Below are 21,098 nucleotides of genomic sequence, written 5' to 3'. Positions count from 1 at the left end.
AAGAAAAGTGGCAGGAAAGAAATGAATGCAAAGTGCTGCTCCTTTCTGCAGAGCTTGGCTTCTTGACGGTGTTAAGCAGGTTCTCCCCAGTCTTAATCTTCCTCATTAACATCCTCCTGTCTGTGCATCTCCTTGTTTACAGCACGGAGTCCATCTCTGTGTGCACATTAGAAATTTAACATCCTGCCCAAAGAGCTCACACTCTTAAAAATGTTTCTTCACCTAAACAGATGTCCTTTGCAAACTTTACAAGCAGACCTGTAGGAAATGTGGTATCCCACACATAATTTGAAATAAATATTAAAATTTTCCCAATGCAACCTCAGTGAAAGAGGAAGAAAAAAAAATGAGACTGTGAACTTTGAAAAGATATGTGATATAATCTATTTAATAACATTCCCTACAATGATTTCAGAAGTGGGTGAGTTTCAAAGGGATTAAATGTGTTAAATAATAATCAAAATAAAATAAGATTGGGAGGAAGGAAAGAAAACTAGCCAGCATCATTTAAAGATGTGTTGTTATCTTGATGGAGGTGAAAAGGTGCCAGGATGTGAGGAGAGGAAATTATAGTCAGAGTAGAAGATAGTGGCACGGCATGCTCTCTACTTTTCTGGACTCTGTGTTAACTCTGTGGGCTCAGAAACTGGCTTAATGATTTTTCCAGGATTCAGTCTGGCCCTTTATCAGTTCACTGAAACAAGAACATAAGCCAGGAGAGCCTGAAAAATTGCTGCAGCAAAACATTTCCTTCTGCTGGGCTGCTGTTCGCTGCTTTGACCACCGGCCTTGGCCTTTGGGGTTTATGCCTGGACAAAGAGTTAAAGGACAATTCCTAAAGGTCAAACAAGTCGACAGTAGTCAGGGACTCTGAGAAAAAAGAGGAGGCTCTGGGCATCTGGACACATCCATTTTCTCTTGCTCACGCTGTTTGGCTGCTATGAAATGCTCAGCTAACCCTAATTGAATTTGACAATAATAAATCACATGTTGAAACCATATAGCTCACCTAAGGCATAGCAATGGAAATGGTGAAGACACCAGAAGCTGGAGTTCAGGAAATGTCATATTCATATAGAAATGCTTTAAATTTTTCCCAGAGCTTTATTGTCTTTTCTACAGAAAGGTTCCAGACCACCCAGTGCTCAGGTCCACTTTGGAAACTGCACATAAAATCATCACTTTAATTCAGCTCTGCCTTCGTTGTCATCCTGTAGCTTTAAGCCCATAAACAAAAAGGAACTGAGCTTTCAGAAAAGAAGACAAGAGCACAGCAGATGAGTTCACTCTTCCCTAATCCCCAGGAGCTGATCACACCCTAGCGGAGAGGGTTTGTGAAGTCTAAAAGTAAAACATGTTTCAGCCTTATTTTCCTCTCCCCTCCCCCTGGCTCCACACAGTCCTATAAGGAGAGCAGTTCCTGGTGTCATTGTAAGAACACAGCTTCCAAATCTCAATCTCTGGGGCTAGCAGAAGACTTATTTAAAGGAGCGTTTCCACACCCACCCTGTCAATCAGAGCCACGTGCACTCCCACGCCTGGCCTTTCCCATGCCCCTTTTAAGGACCCCCTGCGCCCCAAACCTTACAGACTAAATCATTCACTTTACATTTTCTTTGAAGGATGCCACAGGAACAAGTAAAGTCCTTCGGGAGGAGTGAAGTGTCCTTAGTCTTCCCCTACGCTGACTGGGCACAGCGCATGGATGGTCTAGATGTCAGCTCAGTTGCAGCTGGCACAGTGAGCCGCTGTTTTGTTTTGATGGAACCTCATCCTTTTCCTTCACAAGGTCTTTTGGTCTAATTAAATTTCAGGGAGACAGAGCCTTGGCAGGAGGTTAAAGTAAGCTGCTAGACTGGAATGTAGGAGTTGGGCTCAAAACTAAATTGGGAAGTTTAACTGGGTGCGTCTCCGGTTTCAATGAAATACTTTTACAGTGCATGGTAGCAATGTCTGTTTCTAAGCTTTTGAAAACCATTTTTCTTTTTTCCTTAATTGTAGTTCCCTAGTTGTTTTTATATTATGAGCTACTTGTAGAAAAATACAGGAAACATAATTACAATACAAAGGTCCCTTTCCCAAGCCTACTGAGATTACTTGAAGCCAGGGTTGGTTTTAAGGTTTTGCTAACTATAAGTTCAGAGTCATGAATTGCATCCTATGCAGCGCTAGTTGATTTACAATAAGCATTTCGTGATTAAACAATAACCGTGTTTCTGCAGGCTGTGTAGCTGCTGTAGAATTCGAGGGCCATGTTGCCTCTCACAGCTCCCTCTGGGGAACAAGAATGAACATCATTGTGTCTCTCACAGGAAAGCAGAAGTATGGTAGAAGTACAGACAAGCTTATTTAAGGAAGAGAAAGAGAAATAAATTGATTTGTTTTTTCCACTTATATATCCATTTCCATGTAGCACTGTGTTAAATTGTTAAGTATTAATTTTTGTACCCTACTTTTATTGAAGAATCTGTACATGGACGCCTGGGCCAGCAGAAATAACTTGTTTCACTATTATTAATACACCGGAGAGGAAATCGGTACTTCAGTGTATTATAAAATGGAAAGCCTTTGGGAGTTTGATTTATTCAACCCCAAGTAATGATGGATGGTTGAGAATGAGAGTTGTTGAATGTACCCTGTTAGCATACCATTTCAAGCAAACAGTATAGATATTCAGAAGTAGTTTTCCAGTGAAGGTGAATGCACAGATGCCCTGTAGGGTGGCCTGCCCACTGTGGGTCTACAACACACCCAGCCTGCTCCTCTCAGGGGACTCCCAGGAAAGTCTGTGGGGGAGGCCCTCAGCTGTAGCTCCATTATCTGTTATAACTTGGTTTTAAGTTGTTCTTTAATATCACGTGTAGGGAAAGTGGTGTCTTCATGAGATACTTATCTTGTTTAAAGTTGGACTGTTTTCATACTGCCTTCACATTCTCCTGTTTTTCATACTTTTGAGTACTCAAAAATGTAATTTGATAAATACATTTGTATATGGAAAAGCTAAATGTTTATCTTACCCCCAAAATGGCCAAGTACTTTTCTTTCTTTTTTCTTCTTTCCATCTCATTCTTTCTTTCCTTCTTTCCGCCCTCCCTTTTTGCAAATCATCTTGAAATCCTCATCTCAATTTTCTTTAGAGAGTTGTAATAAGAAATTGGTGAGTGAGGGCTGAGATGCAGGATTAATTTATTCTCCTCTGGTTTTCTTTTAGCAAGCTTTCCTTCCAAGGAAGTGTTTTAAATGGATGGAAACTCTCAGAAGCCCTGGTGTGCTTGGTTTCCGCTCTGCCCTGGCGGCTGGGGGAGCAGACTGCCAGAGCCATGGGCACACTGTTTCATACTTTTTAGTATTTTGATAAGACCCCCTCCGATAGGAGGAGAAACTTAAGTATCAAGCAAATGGCGGACCAGGCCTCTGCCACTGGAGCTGGAAGTTGTTTGAAAATTAACTTGATCCTGCAGCGGAGTGGTTAGGTGACACTGCAGAGGGAGGCGAGCAAGGCAGCGTTGCAAACTGCCCGGTGCGGTGCGCATCATTAGTGGGTGGAGAGGAGCCTTTCTATGGAGCAGACCGGAACGAACGGGAGAGGAAACGCTGTGTGCACTGCCCCTGGAAGGCAGGGCTGCTTCGGGAAGCTTCGGTTTCGCTTTATGTGCCTGTGGGTGTGCCGGGTGGCAGTATGAACCGCGGGCGCCAGAGAGGCAGGGAGCCGCCGGGAAGGACCGCGGCCGGAGTGACCGTGGCCGGGCAGAAGAGGGCGGCCGCCCGCCTGGCGCGAGTCCCCAGCCACATCCCCGCTCCGCGGCGAGCTGGTGGCAGGGGCGGGCGCGCGGCGTCCGGCGGCTCCGGGAGGAGCTGAGGGACAGTGACACTCACTTCTCCCTCTTCTTGCCTGAGAACCGTAGTGTTTCCAAACAGTTCACACATTAGTGTCTCTGTCAGCCTCCTGTACATGCCGTTAAATCACGGGGCGTCTGTGGACGGGGGACACGCGGGCTGCGCACGGCCGGCTGTCCCCTCCCCCGGGGCAGCGCCGGCTTAGACGGACCATCGCAAGATTCACGGCTCCCAGAGCCCAGGCGGTGGCCCCGCGGGGACCTGGTGGAGGGAAACGGGAGCCTTGAACTTCGGGACCGCCACCCTGACCACGCCTGTCTCCCTCTCTCCCTCTTTCTCTCCACCCGTAGGACTTTTTGCAAGGAGACTGCACCAAAGCGAAACAGAAGCTGAACTGGAAGCCCCGGGTGGCTTTTGATGTAAGTGTCCCCGCGCGGCGGGACCCGCGGGCTCCCTGGCCGCAGAACTAGTCCGATGGGCCCCGCGGGAAGGCGGCCACCTGGCCCGCAGCTGGATGCCGGGGGTGCCGGGTCGGAGGGCGAGGGGGCAAGGGAGGCCGCCACAGGGTGGAGGTGTCGCCAGGAGAGAGTGACAGAAACCCCACCTCAGCGCCCACCCTTTGTCTCGGATCCCAGGAGCTGGTGCGGGAGATGGTGGACGCCGACGTGGAGCTCATGAGGAACAACCCCAATGCCTGAGCGTGAGCGTGGCCGCCCCGCCGAGCCGCCACCGGCCCCTGGCCCGGCAGAACCAGCCCCTGGGGCCGCACCAGGGGTCCAGGGAGGAGGAGGGGCGCGCCCTTCCAGAGCTGCCAGAGACCCGGCAGCCACTGCGAAGTGGTCCTGCCAGCGGCCCGCGGTGGATCGGGTTTGCAGCAGCCGGGACAGGACGCATTGCTCCCGTTTGGCCCACTCTTCCTTTGTCGAGGCCTTCTCTGAACGGTTTTACGAAATCAAAAAGATGTTTTAATCACATGTTCACTTTACTTGAAATTATGTCATTAGCTGAAATTGTGAGGCTTTCAACTGATTTTTCTTTTTTTCTGATTAAAAAAATGGCCTTTCTATAAACCAGCAGGAGGAGTTGATGTCCATGTTTTCTGCAAGTTATAAAAGCAGCTATAAGGGCCACAAAACAAAACAGAAAACCTCTATCCAAGGCTTGAAGTGAAATATCTCCCTGCAGGCCTGCTGGCTTTTGAGAGAGCCCCTGCCGGCAGCCCCTGCGGGGCCCAGGCTGACTTTGCCATGTGTCCTCCTAAGTCTTTGCCTGGACATTTGTCTCCCTCCCAGTGACAATAAGCCACTCTCTCCAGTCCATTTGGAAACCCAGTTCCTGCAGAAAGGAGGCATTCACACTGCTCTGCTCTCTGCTGACTATAATTAGAACCCACGGGGCTCCAGTCATCTCAAAGGAAGGTTTCAGAAATAGAGGGGGGCTAGGAGAAGAAACTTGAAGGTAAGTAAATATTGTTGGAACATTCCAGCTGAAGCCCCTGGGTTATCCAGAGGTCTGTGAGCCCATGCTTTCCCTTGTGGTCTAGAATCTTACACAATATGCACTTCTAACCTCTCCTCAGTGCTAGATCACTTTTTAAATCTAATTTTGATTTAGTCATTCAACCAATTTACATTAAGTGCCTAATATATGCCAAGTCCTGTGCCCTTCAACTATATCAGCATTAATTAGAAATTATAATTAGGAGTTTTAAGTCTAGGCCTAGGATCACGGACCAGTTTCACTGAGTGCATCATTTAGGTGGCCTGGCTTGCACCACAGGCATGGGCTCCTGAGCCATGGTCAGTGTGAACACAGCCATGGCAGGTGAACACACAAACATATGGAATCTGCAGCAGCAAGCAAGGAACTGCATACAGGTGGAGACCTCTGCATGAAATGCCATATTTTGCTACAGAACAAATTAAATCAGGGCTCTTCTTCCCCTTACTTTCCCTCCAAGGAAAATAAAATAAAACTTTATAGCAAAAGAACTTCCAGCCTTTCCCATACCCTGTGAATGCAGGCGAGCTGTTTCTGAATGTATTCTCTAGCAGGTTTACGGTCTGGGGAGGACCCAGGCTCCGAAGGCTGGCGGCAGGAAAGAGGATTCTTTGTGTGGCTGCCCAGAGTTGCTGTGACAGCATACTAGTCAGGGCCAGCCTCAGCTTTGATGGAGCAGAACTAGGGTGGCCTGAGCTAGCTAGCGGCCCCCTTCTCAGAAGCTGCCCCAGGATGGGGCCTTCTCCCAATCGGGATGCTGCTAATTGGAAACAGATGGTCCCTGGCAGACTGGGCCTTCAGGATGAGGCAGGCTGGTGGGCACACATACACACACACTCACACTTACATGCTCACACAATGTCACTCACAGACTTCATACACACACCCAAACACTCACAAACACAAATACACACCTACCAACACGCCGTCTCACACACATTCACTCACTTGCAAACATAACTCACAAACCTGCTATCACACTGTCACACACATACTCACAGATAAACACATTCACACACATTCCCTTTAGCCTTGACCTGACAGACTGACACCTCCTTTTCTCCTCTGATCCCCTGAACCCTCCACCTCATCCCAGACCCAGGCATAGAGACCATTCTAGGGCTTGCAGTGACCCCATTCAATTCAGTGTCTTGTGACTTGTTAGCCTAAAGGCCTACTGAGCTCCTCAGTGAAGACCAGGACAGATCCTAGGTAGGGGTGTAATGGGAGTCCAGTGGAGCCATAACGTTAAACTGTTCTTCCCAAAATGGTCTGGAGAATGAGTTTCTGAAAGACACAGAGTATTTTTTGTTGCAATCTTCTCTCTATGGGGAAGTGGGGGTCTACTTGGTTTCTAAACCTCAAGGAGGAAAACAGAACAAATCTGAGTCTTTTTGTGCTGAGTTTCATTTGGACATCCTTCAAGACTATTTTATCTTAAATATCAATTCAATTTCAGTGAACTTATTTTCCCCTTTTTTCTGCTCTGCCAGCTTTGGCTATTCATTTTAGATGGGATAAATATGTTCCATCTCCATTTTTTAAGTTAAAAACTCAGACACTTATAATTTTAGTGCACTCAAATACAATAGCAAAGCCGTCCAACCCTGCATTGGTGCCCCAGGTGAGCAACAACACCCAGCAGCCTCACTTCCCATCAGACTTGCCTGCCAGACTGTCATGGGCTTTGTCTGCTGCCCTTTGTCATTAGGGAATTGGAAGGGAGCTGGGTCAGGCATAATAAGCCTGGCACACCTCCACAGCTATTGAGAACCAAAGCCGGTAGCAGACTGCAGGACCCTTAGGGAGAGAGCTTGGGAGATGGTGCTCCCTGTAAGCCGGCTCCTCAGGACATTGATTTCAGGCTGTGGAACTGCTTCAGGCTCCTCTTGTCTCCTTTAATCACCAACACCAACCACCAAGATTCCCTACAACCTGGGCCACATTGGCTGGCTGCTGGCAAATGAGATCTTCCCTGTGTTATTAAAGGTTGTGGCAGGAGATAGCACTTTGAAATCTCATTTCAAAATAACCTTAAACTTTACAAATAAATATGTAAGCCCCCCAAAAAGCCTCAAAGCATCCCCAGCATCTTGTTTGCTGTGGGGATTCCAATCAGGTATTCTCATATGTGTGTGTGTGAGTGTGTGAGTGTGTGTGTGTGTGTGTGTAATTAAATCTTTATTGTTGAAAGTATTATGATATTCTCAGTTTTAAGATATATCCCAAAAGTCCAAGTTCACATTCATCTATTTTTCATGACCTAGCCTTCAGTACACTGGGTTTTAAAAAATATCCTGTCTCTGTGTGCACATGTGTTACAAACATAGTCCAACACGCCACCGACATCTCCAGAAATTGTGGGTTTTAGTCACTGGGAATTTTCAAAAACAGCAGTGACAACCGGGACACGCAGCCTCTGTGGAGGCCAGCCCACCCTCTGCAGCGGGAGGTTTGCCACAGTCCACAGTGTCCTTTCCAACCCACAGGGTCTGGGCCGGATTTCTCCCAGAAGTCATGGGGGTGCTGCTGCCCTTCCCCAAGCAGCTCCAGGCCAGGACCTCCCTGTGACCTCCTTGCTCCCTCTGCTGCACGCTCCGAAAGCGGGAAGCACATTTTGAGGGTGTGTGACATCAGGATTATTACCAAGACTGGACCTCCGGCCATTTGATGTCCCAAACCTATGTGGCCATCGCTCCCTCTCGCAGACCCAAGCTGCGGGCCTTTCTGCAGGCAGCCAGAGTGCACCCTCGCTACTCCAGCGTGTGCTTTATCCCCGAGGCCTTCCAAGGCCTCTTTAGGAATACGATGGCTGGGCCCCACTCCACCCTGGGCCCCACTCCACCCTCACGGGTTTCCTCAGCCAAAGTCTCTGCTGGGAGGCCGACGACCGCGGGCTGACCCCAGGGCCGAAGCCTGCGCCTACTCCGTCTCCCGCCCTTCCTCCCGCTTCGTCCGGGGTCAGGGGTCACACACAACTGACGCCCTGGACGCCAGGTTCTTAGCTGCCCCTTTTGATCTTTAAACTCTGGAACTGAGGAGCCTGCCTGTGTGCAAGCCCCTCGAGTCAGGCCATGTTCACTGGGACCGCTTTGCTGTGGTGCTGCAGGGCCCTAAGGCGACTGCGGAGGCCGCCGGTGACCCTCGGCCCCCCTCCCTAACTCTGAGCCCTGGGCGGACCTCCCGGTCTCCTGTCTCCGGACTGGCAAACTGCAGCCCCCTGCGCCCTCCCTCCGCCAGGCTGGGCAGTAAGCCCCCGCATGTCTAGGGGCGCTGACATCTCGCCTCCCCGCCAGGCACACCTGCAGGGAGCTGAGGAGGGGATGGACAGGTGTCAGGTATCCTTAAGAAAAACAAAACAAAACAAAACAACAAAAACACTTTCCACAGCCATAGTCCTGGCCTTGCCAATGCTCTGGTGCACTCAGGGTGTGCGCGGGGATGGACACTTAGAAAAGCTTAAGGTCCAAAACATGAGAGCTTTGGTGACCTGGGGCAACAACTGAAATTGGGGCTCCCGACTCCCACCAGCCTGACGGGAGGCCCTGGGGCCAACTAACCTGTGAGGAAGTAGCACCGCCCGAGGCCCAGGCTGGAGTGGCAGCCGACGCGGGAATATATATTTGGAAGGGGTCAGGACCTCGGCTGGAGCCTGACTTTTTATGGTGAGGAAGCCGCCAGGGACGGGCCTTCTGGCGAGGCTTTCCTGTTGTGCCACTTCTCCCCTGCGGCAGCGCCAGGAAGAAAGGGAGGTGTGATCCAGGCGGCACCCGCACCCTGAGGCCCCTGGCTCCGACTCTTTCCTCAGGACTGAGTGGATCACAGGCCGCAGAGAAGCCAGGTGGCAAACGCAGAGCAATGTCCCATTATTTCCCGATCACCAAACACTGTACATCATTGCCCTGCACTCCCGGATATTCCCTGGAACCAGAGAGGGAGTGGGAGTGGGCATGCAGGATGCGGCGAGGGGGGGAGGGAGTCTGAGGACTGACTGACGACCCAGGGCAGCACCCCACCGAGTTCTATCTGAGAATTTCTCGCACTTAGACAGACAGCCCTTGGCTATGGGAACAGTGGTGGGGTCAAATTCCCCTGGCTCTCCCCAGGACACAGGACTGAGGCTCTGGTGGCACCTCCATTCTGGTTAATGCACACTCTTCCCCTTGGCCAACCCTAAAGGCGGGTGTCCTCCAACAGAGCTATAATGAGGATCCCCATTAGAAATGCAAGGAAGCTAGGGCCGCCGGAGGGCACAGGCTCCAGAAAGGCCCCCTGGGCGCTGCAGGCTTTGCGAGCCCCAGGAAGGCTGCCCAGCGCCACAGGCTTGGCTTGGGGGAAAAGCTTGTGCAGCCTCCAGGGCTCTCCCTGAGCACCATCAGGATGCAGATTTTGCTCTACTCAAGAGGACAAAGTTTTCGTTTTCCTCTCCTGGCAGATTTTTAGGAATCTGATGGCTGCCTAAATACATGCTCCCCACTCACTACCCATGTCCGGTTTCACATCTATAGCCATTAACAAGACCCTAACCCAGCACTTGTACCGTTGACCTACTTTTATGCTGAAGGAGATGCAGAGGCCTTAAGGGTTAATGGCGCTAAATGTGTTGGTTTTCCTGCTTTTTCCCTGGGGTAGGTAATGGGGGAAGAAGTTCTCTCTGTCTCTCTCTACTTAAAACCCTGTAAGCCCCCTCATTCCACAATCTCCAGTTCTGAGTCCCAGAAGAGCTCCTTCGGGTCCCTAGGCCCTAATGTCCTATGTGCCGAGGCACCTCCGTGCTCCTGGGCTTGCCTGGAGTTCCACCATCCAGGCCGCACTGCCTGGCCCTGGCTGCCCACCCACTGCTCTAAACCTGGGCTCCCAAATTGCACTCCCCTGCCCACCCAAGTAGCACCAAGCTGTGTTGATTTAGTGGGCAAATGGGCAGCTCACTGAGTCTCCCTAGGAGCAACTTGCAGAGACAGCTGGGGGGGGGAGGGCAGTTTTGTTCATATGACCAACAGTGCTAACTGGTGGGCTTTGAGGAACCTAAAGACTGACCAGAGAAAGATGATGCTCATTGGGAGAACAGAGGTACCATCTGGAAGAGCAAGAGTCCTGGGAAGCAACCCTGGGGCTTTTGGGGTCACCCAGCTTTTGGGTGGGGAGATTATGAGCTGTCAGCCATGCTAGGCCCTGTCAGGGCCACGCAGAACCCACCTCTGCTCTTGTGCTGTGCTTGTGTGGATGCCCCACCCTTCTCTCCTGTCTGGAGGACCAGGGCCTATATGCATAGAAATTCCAGATCCTACTGCATCTCCTATAATATGCTCAATATGCTGCAAATTAAAAATCAGTGAGGGGAAAAATAAAGTAAACAACAAAAAAAATTAATATAAAACAGAGGGTTTCTTTGGAGCCAGGGTTTGATGGGAAAGGGGCACAACAAAGGTCCTAAGTCCAGCCTTTTGCTCTCCACACCATATTTTGGTTTCCAATAATGTGGACATGGTACACTTTGCTCAATTTTCCACTCCTAATCACTTTTAGAGTGTCGTGGTGGAGAAGCTGCTTTGATTCTCCTGAATGGATTTTGGAGTTGGAATTCATTTAATTAAGTATTGCTCCTTTCCCAGGCTGACTCAGACTTGGAAACTGCCAATCCAGCTCCCTTAGGGCACCGAGTCTTTCTGAGGACTGGGAATAAGCTCTGGTCCGCTGCATCCAGCCCAACACCCAGAGCTCTCATTGCCTGGGCCTGTAGGCCAGGGCTCAACTGGAGTGGGACATAAGGAGAAACTTCAGTGCCTTAAGCTTATGTGGGAACCAGGGAGAAAGAATGGTGAGCAAAGGTGACAGAGAAAAAGAAGAGAACAGAGGGACAGAGACACAAAGAGACACAAAACTTAATGACTATATTGGATTCACACTCAGAAAGGGGAGGTGGAGAGAGGTATCCGGCCACAAAAGTTCTGGCTATGAATATAGAGCCCAAATACCAAAGGGAAGCCATTAATAAAAGCTGTTTGCAAGGAACCTCTAGGCTTCATTATAAATTGAAACAGGAGCTTTCAGAAAAGTGGGGTTTCTGAAGCTGGATTGAGGGTCTATGGCAAATCTTTGGGGTGGGGGGAGGTGGTTCATACCTGTGGCCACTGTCTAAATAAATTATCTTTGCTTTTTGGGAGCTCTCTTGAGCTGAGGACTCCCTGCTCTCTGCCCCCTACAACTTGGTGGGGTGAGCACTCTGACAATATCTCTTGATCCCTATTCTCCCTGCCTCCCCCCAGAGCACTGCTTGCTGCAGAATGACTGCCCTTGCAGAATGTATTCTGCCTGGCCAGCTTTATTACATGGCCACCATCAATCTTGCCCCTAAAGTGACATTTGTTTATGACTGGGTGGGAAGGGCTAATGGCTTCATCAACCAGCTCTGAAATGAGTCTAGAGGAGTCTGAAGAGAACACTCTGCGACACCAGACAGGATCCAGTGGTGGGAATTGGTCTCAGAAGGAAATGGGATCCCTCCCCAGGAACTCCGGATGTTGCATGGAGGTAGAAAGCAACTGTGACTTCAACCAGCCTTGCTTCAAGTGCCACCAACAGTGAGGAAGACACTGGTATCCAAAGCCTGGAGCCCCTGTGGATGCCTCTGGGCCCTCTTGGACCGTCTGTCCAGGCAGCCTGGACCAGTAGAGAGGTCAGGACCTCTGTGGAGTTTTGCATCATTAAGAACAAAACAAATGGCCTTCCACCTTAAAAACTGACTCTCCTCTGGGGAGCTGAGTGGGAGAGAAAAGGTCTTATGTCCCTTATTTACCTACCAAAGTTCAGGGGAGCCCAGCAAGGCTATAAGGCATTCTTGTTTCCTGACCCCTGTTTCTGACCCCACAGGAAACAGCCAAGAGCTTATGGGCCACCAGCACAATTGAGCCTTATTTCTCTGCAAACATTGATTATTAATGACACAAACTGTGTGGAATGATAAATAGTAAAATGCATGCTTGCTTGCAATCGCATGAAGAAAGTACGGCGAACTACACAACTTTGGAAGCAGCAAGCATTCCTACCATGCAATATGCCAAATGCAAACTTTCAGATGCACGTATCACGCTGGCATTTGCTAAGAAAATAAATGTGCCCACTGCCACATAAATGACAAAATGTTATCCTCAAGCCACGTACAGAGGTTAACTTCAAAATTAGCCAAGTCCCTATCGTTGGGTCTTGTTCATTTCGTGTTGCCAGCTAATTTCAAAATGTACTATTTGTTAGTTAAAATACCAAGGAGTTTTCTTCTAATACTTTACAGGAAAAACATATCCTTATTACTGAAAAGTACGGATCAAACGTGCAAACCACTAAGGAATCAGTAGTTCTTCCAGATTAAATAAGTCTGGCAGGAGTTGGTTTTTCTTAAATGGGACATAAGAATCCAAGTGCAAATATAGTGATAGTAGAAACCATTATATTGTGGTTTCAAAAGTCAGAATAATGAGTAGAACATTTGACCTTCCACTCAAACATAGCAATTCCTGTAGAAATTACTACCTTTGCTATAAAGGTATAACACACACACCTTCCTGGACACATATGTCTTCATGCCTAATTTTCAAACGCTGGAAACCAAGAGGCAAAACTCAGAAGCCTTCCCCATGCAAGCACTTAAACGCTGCCCTTGGTCCACTAATGCCAGAATACTCCTACTGGTTTCCTCTCCAGCCACAGGGACTGGAGACCCAGAAAGGAGGACCAAGGGGCCTCCGAAGCCCAATCCACATCCTGGCGGGACCAGGAAGAACTCACCCAGCGCTTCCACTCCAGCTCAGGCCACCAGCGCTCCGTTGGGGCGCCAGGGCCAACCTTTCCTGCGAGCCCGCCTCTATGTCCTGTGACCCAAGGCTCTGGGCAGCAGAATTGATATTTCAAGGGCCAAGACTACATCTAGGCCTCAGGCTGACTGCAGCCTCGATGCCCTCGGGCCACAAACCCCAGGTCGGGGCTGCAGAGGGTAGCGGGCACGTGGACAGAGGGCACTCGGAACCGGGGCCCGCCTGCACGCCTCTCATCCTTTCGGCCAAGCGACTCCCTCCTCTGCCACTGCGAAGTGATTTGTGGCCTCTGTCAACTGACTTCACACTCCGAGGGGACGCAGCCCTGCCGGGGAGGCTCGCTTAGAGCCCCAGCGCTGAACCGGGCAGGTCCGCGCGGCCAGGCCCAGGGGCCCCGGCCTGGTCCTCCTGCAAACCCGTGGCTGCCTGGGTTGCGGGCTGGCGGGGGAGCAACGGAGTCCTGTGACCTTCCCACTCTGGGTGAGCTCCCAATTATACGTGTGTCTTCAAAACAAAGGCGGTGAGCAGTGTGCACGGGAAGCGCTGTGCCCGGTGGTCAGAGTGTGAGGAGCAGAACTCGCCGCCTTCCCGCGGCTCCCCAGCTGGGCGCCGGGCCGTCCGCCTCACGTACAGCACTGCCCGGCGCCCGCGCTCCCACCCGCGCCCCCAGCCCAGGTCTTCGTGGGCTCTGTTTTCTCCCCAAACAGCAGGTTTCAGGAGAGGCAGCGAGGAGCCGGGGAAGGGGCGGGGCGGGGCGGGGGCGAGGTGGAGAGGAAGGAGCTCCAAACACAAACAAGCGCCGGGCCGCGGCGGTAATTACCGCTAATTAGCTGCCGGGCTGCGGGGGGAGCGGCGTCCGGAGGCCGCGTCGCCCCTCGGAAAGCCGGCCGACAGCGGCAGGCGTCCCGGTTCCAAAAGCTGACCCAGGCACGTCAGAGAAGGAGCCGTCTCCGCTGGTAGAGCGGCCTGGTCTGGAGGTGGGTCACCCAGGCGTAAGGGACGGCTGACGTCTGGTCACCTGCTGCCGCTTTCCTCCCGGGCCTGGACACCCAGCTCCGGCCACCAGACCCTTTGTCCTCAGACGCCGGCTCCACGCTCGGCTCGTCAAAGTGGACCAACGCACACTCTACGAGCCTTGTCAATGGGTCCTTTCCTTTCATCCTCCACGCAAAGCGGGGGCCCTCGAGGGAGCGCGTGGCAGCCGGGGACTTAGCGCTGCGACGGCCGCGGGGGCTCACAGCAGCAGTGCGGCCAGTCCGCAGCCTGACCAGGGACACCGTGCCCTGCGCCGCAGCGGTCTTCCCTGGCTATTCAGTTACAACTCTGAGCAAAAAAGACCCGAGTAAATCAGAGGCCATGGAAAGCACTTTTGACTGAAATTAGAGTGTTTTTATTTGCAGCAATCCTTTAACAACGATCAAATTTTGACAACAAGCAACAGCAATTACTGCTAAGTGTTGCCTCTAGATAGGTGCGGCAGATAGCAGGAAACTGTATTATCTCGAAAACAAACTGAAAGGCCCTGAATGTCTGTAATCAAATCACCATCTCCCTAAAGTCTGATTGACAGGGCTGATCACCCTGAGATAATGAATTTATTACATTTCCTGGGCTATTTACAAAGGGGGAGGGCCAATCCGATTGCCCCCTACGTTTAACTGTAAATTAGCAAGAAAAATTGGATTGAAAAAAAAAACAACACCCTAGACTAAAATACACTGCCCCTCTCTCCTTTCTTGTTATTGCTTTATAGCCTTTTCAAAAAATAATTGCTCTACGAACATATCTTCTAAAATAGTTTCCCAAAGATTAAATTCCCCTTTCCAACACACAGTACATTTTTAAAAAAATAATCCTTCATCATAACACATAGAGGATTGTAAATGTGGATGTCTTATATACATACATTTAAAATGGTTTATTTTTCCTCTAATAAAGGAGTGAAAAATAGGAAAAAATCTATCTTGTGTTTGGTTCACAGGGATGTATAATACACATCCTATTTTTTATGTGCTACACAAGCCAAATATGTGTGTGTCTATCTGGAGGCACGTTCACCTCTCTGGACACACAGGTATCACTGTGGTAAAGACTGCTGATTCATGGGCATACAATTTCCAAATCATGTTCTGTCATTACTGAGAAAATGTATTTGTGTATGTGCCAACTCAGATCTGTTTAGGGAAATACGTTTTAACTAGCCACAAAGCAAGCTAACTATATAGTACAATTTTGCAGATGCTGTAAGGGGAAAAGTAAACCAAAAAAGACTTGTATGTGAAATTTGATAGGAAATAGTGTTTCTCCATTTTTTCAGAAACTTAGGAGGAGAACAGGTAATTCCTAGTGTTTTAAGCTCTGAAATATTTTTTTCTTATAATAATTAAGGCTGTATTGAAATATCCAGACATATAGGTGTCATTCAAACTGAATGGTAATTTATTAATAAACAAACAATGGATATGTTCAACAAAAAGAAAAAGATGATAGAATAAGATTAATACAGTTTCCCTTCTTATAATGAAAAAAAGGCACAAAGTAAGTTTCAGGAAATTTAACGTCAGGTTTTGGAAACACTTTCTGGCGTTTGGTCCACGACATCCAACTACAAATTAAAAATAAATTACTATGTTGAAATTTACATTTAAAAACAAGTCCATGAATAAAAAGAAAGCGATTTTCATATACGGGGACTTTTCCCCTCCTTTCAACATAGGATAAAACAATATCTTACAGGTGAGAGGTGAGGGAAGGAAAAGGGCAAGGGCATGGGGGAGAGGAGGAAAAGGAAAGCGTGCTCTCTTAAAAGCAAGAAGAAACTTACGTGTTATCTGCAGTAACACTGTCCTTTAATAAACCATGATTTTGCTGTCTCTGTGTAAAATGGTTTATGGTTTTGTTTATTTAGATAAGGCAAAGTGGAGGTGGCTCTCAATTAATCTTTTAAGAAAATAGTTTTTTGTGTGCTGGTGAGTTGAACTTTTGGAGGGATTCTGTTCGCTGATTTGGTTAATATTTTTCAAGTTTTTTTTAATTGTAATTTTTTTTTGGTTTCGATTTTGCATTGATGGTTCTTTTGGTTGTTCTTGCGCTGGGGTTCTATTCAGTTCGTCTTTGAGGCGGTGGGGTGTCAAAACTTGCTACAGTCATAGACGAAAGCCCCAGATGTGCGGTACAGAGACTGGCTGGAAGGAAAGGCCATCTGACAGCTACTGTTCCCGTTCACTGGAGAGTTGTTCAAGCCGATCCTCTGCGACTCGAACATCTCCCGCACCGAGTGGAAGTTCTGCTGCTGGCTGGGGTAGCCTGCGGCCGCCGCCGCCGCCGCCGCGCTGGCCAGGTGGCCCAGGTCTCCGCCCGCCTGGTTCAGGTACCACGAGGTGAGGCGGCCTTGGTGGGCTGCAGAGTGGTGGCCGGCCTCCTGACCGCTCCCGTGACTCAGGGAGGAGGCGCTGCTGCTAGTGACCGGCGGCAGAGAGTAGTCGGGCAGGGGGTCGTCCACGGCCGATCCGCCGGCGCCCCCAGGCGCGCCTTGCAAGTGGCCACCGCGCTCCCCGGCCGCGTACAGGCTCATAGCCTGCAGGTTGCAGTGGTAGGTCCCTGCGCCCCCCGCGCCGCCGCCCCCGCCACCGCCCCCGCCCGAGCTGCCGGCGCTGGAGCTCTGGCTGCAGGGGGAGCTGTAGAGGGAGCTCTGGCCCGGCGAATAGGCGCCGAGCGCCAGCGGCGGTGCGATGCCCGCGCGCGAGGACCCGGCCGCCGAGGCCAGGAGGCCCGAGCCCAGCTCCCCGGCCGCGCCCTGCGGCGATCCCCGCAGCGAGGTCATGATGTTGTCCACGCTGAAGCCCTGGCTGTGGTGCGGCGGCGGCGCGGGCTGCGAGGGCGGCGGCTGCGGCGCGGGCTCCGCGCCATCCAAGCTCAGAGGCCGCGCGGACGGCAGGCTGCCCGGGGGGCTGCTCCCGCTGGACAGGCTGCTGCTGCTGCTGTCGGGGCTTTCGATTTTGGGCACCGCGGCGGCGCTGCCGCTGCCTAGGGCGGCGGCCGGGGACAGGGGCTGGGGCGGCGAGGGGCACGTACCGTTCTCGGTTTTGATGTCCTGGATGCGCACCGGCGGCGGCTGCGGGCCGGGCCCCTGGCCGTCGGTCTGCTCCGCTGGCGCGGGCGGAGGCTGGCGGCCGGGGGGCGGCGGCGGCGGCTCCTTGAGGTGCAGCCGGTCCTTCTCCTCCTTGTCCTTCACGGCGTCCTTTTTCTTGAAGCGCCGCCGCCGCCGCAGGAAGCTGCCGTTCTCGAACATGTTGTACGAGTCCGGGTCCAGCGTCCAGTAGCTGCCCTTGCCCGGCTTCTTGTCGTCGCGGGGCACCTTGACGAAGCACTCGTTGAGCGAGAGGTTGTGGCGGATGCTGTTCTGCCAGCCCTGCTTATTGTCCCGGTAGAAAGGGAAGCGGTCCATGATGAACTGGTAGATGCCGTTGAGGGTGATCTTCTTGTCCGGGGCGTTCTGGATGGCCATGGTGATGAGCGCGATGTAGCTGTAGGGCGGCTTCACCATGTCCTTGGGCTGCGGCTGCGGCGTGTAGGGCCCGTAGGCGCGGGCCATGCCCCCCGGGTACTGCTCGGCGTGCGCCGGGTGCGAGTACACGCTCATGGGGGCCGGCATGGCGGTGTAGCCGCCCCCGGCCGCCGCCGCCGCCGCGCGGTAGTAGCTCTGCTCGCCGCCGAGGTAGGGCACCACTCCCAGGGAGTTGGGGCTGGACACGGAGTAGCGCGCCTGCATGGCCCCAGCTCGCCGCCGCCCCGCGCCGCCCGCCGCCCCCCACCCTCGCTCAGGTCGGCCGCGCCGCGCCGGCCGCGCAGTCCGAGTCCGGGCCTCGCGGAGCGGGTGCCGGGCCGCCGCCGCCCGGGGCCGCCAGCTGCGCGCGGCCTCTCCCTGCGCTCGCTCCGGCTCCCGAGGCGCCTCCGGCCACTTCGGGGCCGGCGCTAGGGGAGCGGGCCGGACCGGAACGCGGCAAACGGCCTTGAAGGAACTCGCGGAGCCACTTCCAGGCGAGAACGGAAAAAAGAGCCCGAACTGAAGGAAAAACAAGAAGGCGCCCTTCTCGCCACACCGCTGGCTCCTTCCCGGAGACTGCCGGGCCGCCGGCGAAGGCGGCCAGATCACCAGGGCGGGGGGCCGCGCCGGCCGCCTTCCCGGGCCCCGCGTCACCTTTTTTTTTTTTCTTTTTTTTTTCAGTCTCTCGCGCGCGGGCCGCTTAAGGAAGCATTGGAAAACTTCTGAACTTTTGAGCATCCGTCACCCAGGCGAGGACTTTTTTACGCAGTTACATTTTTTCCGGGCAGCGGAGCCCCGCCCTCCCGCTGCGGCAGCAGCCAATGGGGAGCGAGAACCGCCTCTGAGTGAGCGGGAGGCCGAGCCCGCCGGCCGCGCGGGGCCGTGGGAGGACCGCCGCGCTGGCCACACGCAGCCGGCCGGCGGGGTCCCGAGCCCCAGTCCCTGCCCGGGCCCGGCCTGCGCTCGCACCCCTCCGCCGCCCGCCCGGCGCCGGCACCGACTCTCACCCCGGCCCTCCGCACCGACGTCCATTGTTTTCGCAGATTTCCTGAGCCCTCCCGGGCCCCACACAGACCCTTCCTCCGTCCACTGCTCACAGATGTCACCGCCGAGTCCTGGAGTTCCAACGCGCGCTGGCTGTCCCTCATTTCTTAGCCGATCTGGCCTGCTCCAGCTTTGGGATTTCCCGGGCCCTCCTATTTCTCCCCCTCACCTTTCCTCTCTCGCCACTTTCCTCCTCTCCCGATCGCCTCGTGCACTCACTGAGTTCACTGACGTCTCCAGTTTTTCCCCACCTGGAGGTTTTGTCCTGAGCGGAGTTACAGATTGTGTGGGCTCAGTCACAGGCGTGCTCTGTGTATGGTGGGGAAGGAGTTGTCTTCCCCACCTTCCCCACATCGCCGTCCCCGCGACTCCTCCCCAGTATAAACAGGAGGAAAGGGGGCTTTGCCGGGAGCTTCCGTCGGTGGCTCGCCCAGGTAGGCTGCGGCTGCCCAATTTCGGGACGCCCTGCTCCTCGCCCCCCTAGAGCCTTTGGCTGCCCCAGGGCGCTTGCGGGCTGCTGAAGCCAGGAGGCTTCCCGGCGATGCCTTTTGGGGAGAGAGCGGGGTCCCTCTGGTTCGTGGCGCGCCATCCTCTCTTGCCCTGCCCAGCTCAGAGGAGGGGTCGTCAGACTTTGGGCTCAGTGACATTAGCAAGTGTAATAACAAGGAGCAAATAAATAAATCCAAGAATTTAACGCGTCCCGGTTCAGTCTTCATCCGCTCACACGCGGGGCTGCGGACTCGCAGAGATAACGGATGTTTGGGAGAAATGCTCAGAATCACCCCCAAAGGGCTCAAGGATTGGGGGGAAGAGGGATAAGTACAGACGGCGCATCCTTGCGAACATGCCTGAGATGTGAAGTTTCTGCTGAGTGGGATAGAATGGGAAGAGAGAAATGAGAGGGGAAGGAATGAAGGGGCAGGAAAGATATGGGCCTTGCTCTGCTGGCAGCGCGATTCTGTATTTGGGCACCCCCAGAAAAGGCCCTCCTGGAGACTGAGCACTAACTGGATCCTTGACCAGAAGCTGCAGAAACTGGCAAGTGTAGGAGACTGTGAAGACAAGTACCAGGATGCAATAGCTCCACTCGCCCGATTTCTGACCATCTTTAACTGCAAGGACGTGTTGGGAGTCCCTTTTGGCCTCCCGGCTGGAATCTCAGCTTCCTCTGCACAAAATATCTAATTGCAGCTTCAGTTGGTTGATGCCAAGAGTGCTGACTTGATTTGCAAGCACAGCTTCGTGTCTCTTGAACATTAAACAATATATATTGTCTTTCATAATGGGCGTTTGGTGGAGAGAAGAGGAGGACCTGCTCCTTCCAGAAGAAGCCTGGAGGAGGGCTGCCCAGAAACTCCGATTCCTGAGGCCACTGCCTCCTGACCTGCTTTGCACTTTGGGCCACTTAAACTACTTTTCCAGGGTGTTCCAAGGCCAAGTTGCTGATGGGTTGGAAGAAACACTTGATTTACCAGCAGGAGACTCAGTTCTTGGTGATTCCTAAACACTTGTGGGGAGAATAAGGGAGGAGAAACCCCCAGACTTGTAAAAGGAATTCGTAGCCCAATAGCCTGACTTAGCTCCTTTGGCCGGTCTGTATGGGGCTCTCTATCCTCAGCACGGAGGCCAGTTAAGGAAGTGTTCTTCCTAAACACCTCAGCATTTGGTGGATTTGGTCTTTAAAATACTTTTCCGGTGCTTGTGGTGTCCATGGGCAGACAGCGACGGCAACTCGCTCATTTTCCGAATGTGGGAAATGCCTAAGGGGCAGGTTTTGCAATAGACAGCCCTGCTCTGTAGTGTCTCCCCTTCTCTCCCAGAGCGGGAGAGTGTAAACAGCCTGTTATGTAAATTGCAAATCGAATAGAAGTGGAGGTCTGGGCTCCCTGCTTCAGATATAAAAGTTACAGTTGTGAAATTAGTCTCTGGCATGCAGGGGAAAAAATAGAGGGGTACAGTTTTATAAAGATCAGTTTTCCACTGGTTTAGCTCTGGACATTAGCCAGGAAAAGATGTTTGCATTTGTATTTATAAGCTTACTAGGAAGCAAACCTCCAGTAAACGGTTTGATTGTATTTCAAGTAATTATTGTTGCTAGAGGCGTTGTCTGAACATTAAGGTGTGAATATGAAGTTTTTGGGGGTATGAGTTAAACTTTTTATTTCCAGGTTAAAGTTTTTGATGCCTTTTTCCTTCTCCACGGGTTAGTTCAGTTACTCGTTTCCCCCACAACCCTTGACTTCACTGGCAGAAATGCCCGCAGGCGACAGCGGTAATAGATGTTCGGTGGGACTGTCGCTTGGCCAATCCCCGACCCCCATTCCCTCCCTGACCGGCCTGGCGGGGTTAAATCCCAGGGGCCC

The 21,098-nt window shown here is 52.1% G+C and overlaps 2 protein-coding genes across 2 annotated transcripts in view; one reads left to right on the top strand and one right to left on the bottom strand.

Annotated features, from left to right (window-relative positions):
- Positions 1-4,912, top strand: part of GMDS (GDP-mannose 4,6-dehydratase) — a 609,262-nt gene extending 604,350 nt beyond the window's left edge. Inside the window, exons 10-11 of the mRNA XM_084873318.1 lie at positions 4,188-4,256; positions 4,473-4,912. Of these exons, the coding sequence (XP_084729444.1) occupies positions 4,188-4,256; positions 4,473-4,535 (132 nt within the window). The 3' untranslated portion in view covers positions 4,536-4,912. The remainder of the gene's footprint in view (positions 1-4,187; positions 4,257-4,472) is intronic.
- A 9,609-nt stretch (positions 4,913-14,521) lies between these two features.
- On the bottom strand, positions 14,522-18,428 carry FOXC1 (forkhead box C1). Its single transcript, XM_084872831.1, has one exon. The coding sequence runs from the start codon at positions 17,914-17,916 to the stop codon at positions 16,276-16,278; it is 1,641 nt and encodes a 546-aa protein (XP_084728957.1). The 5' UTR covers positions 17,917-18,428; the 3' UTR covers positions 14,522-16,275.
- Between the last annotated feature and the right edge of the window lie 2,670 nt (positions 18,429-21,098).

The sequence above is a fragment of the Pipistrellus hanaki genome (assembly GCF_964339955.1).
Source record: "Pipistrellus hanaki genome assembly, chromosome: 2".
Lineage (NCBI taxonomy): Eukaryota > Metazoa > Chordata > Mammalia > Chiroptera > Vespertilionidae > Pipistrellus > Pipistrellus hanaki.
This window is presented reverse-complemented; position numbering and strand designations above follow the sequence as displayed.

Coding starts and splice junctions, on each gene's coding strand:
- FOXC1 (XM_084872831.1), bottom strand. CDS start 17,916: ATGCAGGCGCGCTACTCCGTGTCCAGCCCCAACTCCCTGGGAGTGGTG.